Source organism: Cebus imitator, unplaced genomic scaffold (genome assembly GCF_001604975.1).
Source record: "Cebus imitator isolate Cc_AM_T3 unplaced genomic scaffold, Cebus_imitator-1.0 Scaffold497, whole genome shotgun sequence".
NCBI classification, from domain to species: domain Eukaryota; kingdom Metazoa; phylum Chordata; class Mammalia; order Primates; family Cebidae; genus Cebus; species Cebus imitator.
In genome coordinates this window covers 1,079,352-1,087,071 of record NW_016107812.1, presented here as the reverse complement: position 1 = coordinate 1,087,071, position 7,720 = coordinate 1,079,352, and the positions used below count along the sequence as shown (strand labels likewise).

Genomic DNA, 7,720 nt, shown 5'->3' with positions numbered 1-7,720 from the left:
GGGGGGGTGAGGGCAGGTGAGCTGCGGGCACCGGTGGGAGTGGAGGGCGGGTGAGCTGTGGGCACCGGTGGGGGTGAGGGCGGGTGAGCTGTGGGCACCGGGGGGGTGGAGGGTGGATGAGGGCCGGTGAGCTGCAGGCACCCGGGCAGATGGAGGGTGGGGGCACTGGAGACGGCTCCTCTCCACGGCCTCTGCCTGCTGGCATCCCCAGCCAGACGGCGACTTCTGCGGCAACCACAGGGAGTGTAACAGCCAGTGCTGCATCCAGCTGAGGGAGGACAGCCCCCATCGCTGCATCCGCCGCTCCGGGATCCTGGCCCAGTGCCTGCCCCTGCTGAGTCTGCGTGGGAGGCTCAGCTTCGTCGAGGGCACCACAGCGACCAGGCCGGGACCACAGCCGTGAGAGGTGGGCTCTGAACCCACGGTGAGGGCAGAGCACCCGGGCACCCTCTTCGAGAGGCCTCGCCTCACCGTCCATCTCATAGAAGGCTCCTGGGCTGGGCACTACTCCGCAGGGTGTGGGCACTGGGTCGGAGACCATCAGAGCCCGTGGGGCCGTGGAGAGGAGACCTGGGACCAGCCCCCGTGGAAGCTGGGGTTGGATGTCTTCGGCTGGAGAGGGAACAGCCTCACCAGCCTCGGAGGAGGACCAGCCCAGCTTCTCCCCTCCCTCCCCTGACCTTGGCTGAGCCTGAGGGGAAATCCATGGGACACGCTGTGTGGAGCCGTGGGGTCAGGGCAAGGCCAGGTTGCCAGTAGTGAAAACGCTGTGGGGGCGTGAGTGTGTGTTTGCTGCAGCCCAGAGCTCCCCGCTGGGGTGACAGGCCCCAGACCCTTTCTTTCGGCCCTCAGGTCCCAGCAGGCCCTGTAGTGGGTGCTGGGGCAGCAGCAGGCGCGTGCAGAGCTCTCAGGCGTCCCGCTCGGGTGGGAGCTGAGGGAGGGTGTCGGCCTCCGGGTGCTGTCCCGCCCCCACGGGGCTGGCATGGGAGATGCTGTGGCCAGGCTCACTTCCTCCTTCCGTGGCTGCTCCAGGCCCCGTCCCCCTGCCCGGGTTCCTCAGCTCCGGCTTCTCCTTTAGTGACTGAGCTCGAACCTGGGTGCGAGGACCCGGCCTGGGCCCTGGAACCTTCACGCTGGACCGCGGTGTGCCGGGGGTGGTTCCCGTGGAAGCTTCGCTTGGGTTCGTGCTGCTCTCCCTGGGGCTCGGAAGTCTGTGGAATTGAGTGGCGAAGAGCAGCCGGCGGTGCGAAGTGAATAAAGGCTCCGGCTGAACGAGCACGCGTGTCACCTCCTCTGTGTCTTCTGAGTAACCGGCATAAAATCTGGAGCCAGGGAGAGGGGGCGTCTGCCGTTCAGCGCCACACAGGCCTCCGGGGAAGCCTGGGGAGGCAGAGGCCTCACTGTGGGAGGCGAGGCTGGGGTGTGGTCACCTCCCATGGTGGCCGCAGGTGAGAGTGGCTCCAGACGGGAACGCGCTGCCTCCCCTTCCCTGTCGCAGGCAGCCCCTGGCACACAGGCCCTTCCCCAGGCCAGCTGAGCTTCCGGGTCCTTCCTCCCCTGGGGGGATCCGGGTTCAGGCCAAGAACTCTTCCCGCAGCGGACACCCGCCTGGGCAGCACCCGGGCTCTGCGGCAGTGGAGCGGGCGGGGGGTGGGTCCGAGGGCGTCTGCGGCTCCCCTGGGAGGACCCGTGGCACAGCCTGAAGTTGCCAGTGTGGGTGACTTCCTTCAGACAAGGCGTGTGAGATCACGAACGGGGCGTTAGGCCTGAACCAGGCCTGCCGAGGACACAGCACACTGCGCATGGGACGCTCACACGGACAGCACGGACGGGGCCCTGCGGCGCGTCAGCCACCGTTCCTGACTTCACAGTCTTGGGTCGTGTTGACGAAACAGCAATTTGGTGACGTTTTCTATGGGATGTGGAAAGTCAACTCAGTCTTCCCACGATGGGGCTGTGGATATGCGTGGCCCAGGGGTGACCCTGCCTGGGCGTGTGTGGGCGACAGACACAGCTGCCATCGTGCGATTCCCGTAAGAAGTGAAAGCAAAGCTCCTTCCTGATGAGAAGCTGCTGAGAAAGGAATTTTCCACACACACCTCCCTGACGCCGTCCACACCCCCGCGCCTGGGTCCGGAACCTTCAAGCAGATCGCCCGCCGCCAGCAGGACGTGTCAGGTGGGTGAGGCGGGCAGGGGGTGTCCCTGTGGGGGTGAGCTGGGATGTGGGGGCTGTCCTATTGGGGGTGAGCCGGGCACAGGTGCCATCCCATTGGGGGTGAACCGGGGTGTGGTGGCCGTCCCCTTGGGGTGAGCCCAGCAATACCAGGGAAAAGCTTCCCTGACTCACCTTCCCCACAGGTAGCTCCAGCTTCTTGGCACCCCTCCTCCCACAGAGACACTGGAAGCACATGGGGAACGCACTGAGTGGGACAGGTCTTGACCCAGTACAGTGAAAAATCTCATTTTCCCAAACTCTGCAGAAACATCAACTGTGTGTGGTCAAGTCAGTTGGGGGCAGATGCCACACAGCAGGGGCACAGGGCGTCTAAGGTGACGGGTCGCCCACTGGTTCCAGGAGGAGCAGCCGGAGCCCAGCAGGCACCCAGAGCTTCAGGCAGCCCCTAGGGTGGACGCAGAAGGCGTTCCTGCTGGGCATTCAGGAGACTTTCTCTGGGTTGAGGCCGAGAAACCACGGCCGGGCCAGCCCTGTGCGCTGGAGGGCGGCACCTCTGGGTCTGCGCAGCTCGGGGAGCCCACCACACTGGGGTTTCCCCACTGCACCTGCGTCAACACCCCATGGCAGAACGGCTCGACCCGTCCCCTCCTCCCGTGGCCCAGCGTCCTGCCCAGCTGGAGCCAAAACCAACGCCTCGTGCTGACACCCACAGCGCCTTCCTGCTCTCAGGGCAAAGCCCGGGTCGGGGCCTGCAGAGACTGGGGGCCTGCCCAGCTTCCCCGCTGGCCTCCCGCTGTGCTGCAGACGCCTGGCTCTCCCGCCGCCAGCCCTTCCGCTCCTGCCCGAGCCGGGATCTCGTGCGCCTGGTGTGGTCTCATGTACACCTTTGCTTCCCGTCCACCCTGTCCGCACAGCAATCTGAGGCAGCGGGGATGTGTCCTCTGGTTTTCAACGACTCCTCCCCCAGCAGCTGGGAGGGTTCCTGGCCTGTACAGGCAGAGCGCCCTCATGAGAAGTCCAAACCCAGAGCGCTCCGAAATCTGAACCATTTTGAGCAGTGGCGTGAGCTCACAGGAAATGCCCACTGGAAGATTTTGCATTTCGGAGTTTGGATTTTCAGATGAGGGATGCTGAACAGAACACGTACAATTCAAGAATCTAAAATCAAAAGGGATTACAGGTGTGTGGCTCATGCCTGTAACCCAGCCCTCTGCGAGGCTGAGGTGGGAGGATCACGGAAGCCATCGGGTCGAGGCTGCAGTGAGCTGTGATCATACCACTGCACTCCAGCCTGGGCAACACAGCAAGAGCCTGTCTCAGAAAAGAAAAGAAATGCAGAATCCTGGGCTCCCCAGACCGCCTGGTGAAGAGCCTTTATTCCAGCAATACCTGTGGTGATTTACTGCACGCTACGTGCCTGGGAGCCCGGTGCTATGAAGTGGGCCCTGGGGCAGGGGGTGTACATGGGGGTGTGGTGTCTCTCTCACAGTCCGCAGAAGAGAAACAGAAAAGAAGCACCAAGGGGGTCAGAGGTCAGTGACTCCTCACACCCTCTGCAGCCTGAGTTGAGTAAGTGCCATGGTGGGTGTGAATTTCCCCAGATAGATTTTCTCGTTGATGTAAAGTTACCCAAATAAGCTCTAGACCCCATGGCAGTCCGAGCTTGCCGAGGTCCCTTCAAAAGGGCACAATTCAGGGCCAAGCTCGGTGGCTCACGCGTATAATCCCAGCACTCTGGGAGGCCGAGACAGCAGGACTGTGAGGTCAGGGGTTCGAGAACAGCCTGGCCAGCATGGTGAAATCCCATCTCTACTAAAAATATAAAAAATTAGCAGGGCATGGTGGCTCGTTCCCGCAGTCCCAGCTACTCAGGAGACTGAGGCAGGGGAATTGCTTGAACCCGGAAGACGGAAGTTGCAGTGAGCCGAGATAGAATCATTGTACTCCAGCCTGGGCGACAGAGTGAGACGCCATCTCAAAATAATATATCTTTTAAAAAGGCATAACTTAGCTGTCACATGGTAACTTTAAATGGGCCCCTCATTTTACCTGCAAACTGAAAGGGGATAACTCCAAGTCACTCTCTGACCCTTCCTTCCTTCCCCAGGGAGATGCACCGAACACTCTCACAGCTGAAACCATGCAATCATTCTCCAGCCTGAACCCACAGGGCGACTCCCCGCCCAGGGCCCCCACCCTCCGCCGCTCACACGCTCCGTTTCTTTCCTTAACGCTCTATTCTTCCTGATCCGTTTTTTTAATTTTTAAAATCAGAAATGTTCCAGGAGCTAAACTGGCAAAGAGTCTCCTTTGTGGGTGAAAGGGAAGGAAAACAGAAAGCATTCCCATGCTCCTGAACCTCGTGGTGACAGTCTTGGTGACAGGTGACACACTCCCTCCCTTAGGGAAGAAGCAGGGTTTTGGGTCGCTGGCTGGCTGAGCACATTCAGCCCAGTTAATTAACCAAGGCACAAAAAGCAGAGCCCAAGTTGAGAGACACGTTCTTCCACGACATAAACGTGGAGACGTCGTGTCAACAGGGCGTTAAGCTGCTTCAGCGGCAGGCGTGTGGAAAGAAGTGAAATAGGAAAAAAAGCTACATTTCAAGGTAAAGAAAATCAGCCAGAGGAAAGGTGAGGCCCGGTAAGTGTGAATAAGCTCACAGAGACGGGGAATGGGTGTGTATCGCATACACACGCTCTCCAAAGACTGTTCACTGGCCTCTGTCAGGGATTATTTGTTTGGTTGCAAAGCCTAGAAACACCCTCACAATCAGGAGACCCCCAGAGTGCTGGGATTACAGGGTGAGCCACCATGCCCAGCCTAAGATTTTTTTTAAGGAATTGGTTGTTTTGCTGTTGTTGTTTAGAGGTGGGATCTCACTTTGTTGCCCAGGCTGCTCTTGCCCATAATCGAAATGTTCCAGTGCCTTCAGGTAGGACTTGATCCAGCAGCTCGGTGTCGCCACACTCTGCCTCACACGGTGGATCTGGCTCAGGCCACAGAAGGGGCTGTGTCGGGTGACTGGTCAGGTAGACAGCCACTTCCTCCCTCTGCCTGGCTGTGTCCCGGTCAGTGCTGAGGTCAGAGGGGACCAACATCTTGTCAATTGGGCTTTATGATTTTGGGGCTTTGCCAATGTCGGTTTTTGCCTTTGTGATGACTGTGAGAACAGTTTGAAGCAAATTAATAGTGCAAAATATTGAAGGAGAAAACGTCCAACTTACTATTTAAATCCCACTAGCAGAGTCAACACTGGCATGCAAATGGAGATTGCTTTCTTTTTCTTTTTTGAGACGGAGTCTCGCTCTGTCACCCAGGCTGGAGTGCAATGGTGTGATCTGGGCTTATTCCACCTCCCAGGTTCAAGCAATTCTCCGACCTCAGCCTCCCAAGTAGCTGGGATTACAGGTGCCCACCACCACACCTGGCTACTTTTTTGTATTTTTAGTAGAGACAGGGTTTCACCCTGTTGGCCAGGCTAATCTCAAACTCCTGACCTCAGGCGATCTACCTGCCTCAGCCTCCCAAAGTGCTGGGATTACAGGAGTGAGCCGCCACACCCGGCCAAGATTGCTGATTTGGGATAACTTTTTCGATTGATTAGGATAGGTCCTGCAGATGCATTAACCCACATCAGAGGAATCAGATGAGAAGACTCTAGAAATGGGGAGTGGGAATCCCCGAACAATCCCCAGGAGATCCCCAAATAGGAAAGTTCTGTGAAGTTTGAGATGCTCACTGGCATCCGGGAGAGGCGCTGAGTGGACAGGTGGGTGCGAGAGGCTGGAACCACAGAAGGCACCCAGGCCGGTGAGAGACAGGTGTGGAAGCCATGAGACCGATGAGATGCCGGGCTGAGTGTGGCCGGGGCGGAGGAGAGGCTGCGGGCACTGGGTCCCAAGGTGCCCCCTCAGGAGGTGGAGGGAGGAGAAAGTAACAGCCATCAGCCCCGTAGCAGAAGGAAGATGAGGCAAGGCTGGAGGGTTCCAGGGGAAGGACTGGACAGGTTGGCGTGGAACTAGTTCACCCTAGTACACCTGGCAGAGGCTGGCTGACACTGTCCACTCTGGGCACACCTGGGACATCCTGTGGCCTCTCCACTGAGACAATCATGCAGTCAGGCTCCAGGAGGGAGCAGACTCCTCTCAACAGGAACCCTCAGTTCTGGAAGAGCAGGAGGCCTGCAGATGTAGGGCTGAGGGCCCCACAGGGTCGTGGGGTGTCCCTTATGCTGTGCTGAGGCGCAGGATCCGAGAAATGAAGAGACAGGACACAGAAGTACAAAGAAAACGCAGCTGGGCTCGGGAGGCCACGCCACCTATGAGCAGAGTCAGGCGAGGCCCCGAATCTCCAGAAGCGTGAGTGTTTATTGTGCATAGGTTTCTGGGCAGGGCAGTGAGTGAAATCATCTTTAAGGATAGTGTTAGGGTCATGAGCAATAAAACATGGGGCCCACCCCCATTAGGTCACCTAGGCCAGGAGATAGACAGTGCACAGCAAGGGGCCCGTTCCCATGAAGGCAAGGGCCGTGTGCAGTAAGCAGTCCACCCCCATTAGGTCACCGAGCCTTGAAGGTGGGCCGTGCGCAGTGAAGAGGGTGCAGTGTGCAGTACTTCTATCTATGGGAAAACTACTTCTAAGATTTATAGGAGGATGCTTTAAGTCACACAGCAGTGACAGAGCTGTCAGGGTTACCACCACCTTCCGGCAGCTTCCAGTGGGTTCTATGGAAAGATGCTTTTCAAGCAGCACAGTAGCAAGAGCTGATAAAGTTCACAGTCACCAAGGTGGATTGTCGTTCTGAGGGCACCTTCCACAAGAACTGGAGCAAGGTCCTACAACTCCTTTATCAGGAGGACTGGCTCTCGCCCCAAGCCTGCTGTACAGCGGGGATCTTTACGATACTGAATGCTGCCACCTGGGCCATGGAGGTGGAGTCTTGTCCCGGTATAACTGTTTTCCCTTAATTCATGCTCTGCACTGTGTCCGCTCTAGGCATTCCTCCGATTATGAACTAAGATATAGTTACACACATATATAGGTAAATAGCTGAGTGGTAAGACTATAAGCTGAGATATTCTTCAGATCTTAACTGTGCCAGGATTCTGCTTAGGGCTCCTTCCTCAGTGCCTATGTGGGGGTTACCCACATGCAGACACTTCGGGGAACCAAGCAGCAGCGGGAGGCTTGGCAGCTCCCCTGGCTGGCCGCGGGATCCAGACTCTCCCGCTGGCGACCAGGGGCGCAGGTCCCCCTGCAGACGCCCGGCGTCCTCGCCGAGGCCAGTCCAGGCTCTGGGACCATTGGCCGGGCTGGTCCACCGCACACCAGTGTCTGTGTCCAGGTCTTTCTGATGCCAGTTACGGAAACCAACTCACAGAGGCCGACCCAGAAGCAGGGGGCGAAGGGCTTCCACTCGCGGGAGCCCAGGCGCCTGGACGCCATGGTCACAGGAGCGTCCCCGCCGCGCGCTCCCTCCCTCTGCCCGGCCGCCCCGGGACCCCCGCGCCCTCCCCGCCCCGGGACCCCCGCGCCCTCC

The 7,720-nt window shown here is 58.8% G+C and overlaps 1 protein-coding gene across 1 annotated transcript in view; it reads left to right on the top strand.

The window, feature by feature from the left end:
- Nucleotides 1-403, top strand: part of LRCOL1 (leucine rich colipase like 1) — a 2,202-nt gene extending 1,799 nt beyond the window's left edge. The window contains exon 4 of the mRNA XM_017513671.1: nt 212-403. Coding sequence (XP_017369160.1) covers nt 212-403 — 192 coding nt within the window. The remainder of the gene's footprint in view (nt 1-211) is intronic.
- Nucleotides 404-7,720: the final 7,317 nt, after the last annotated feature.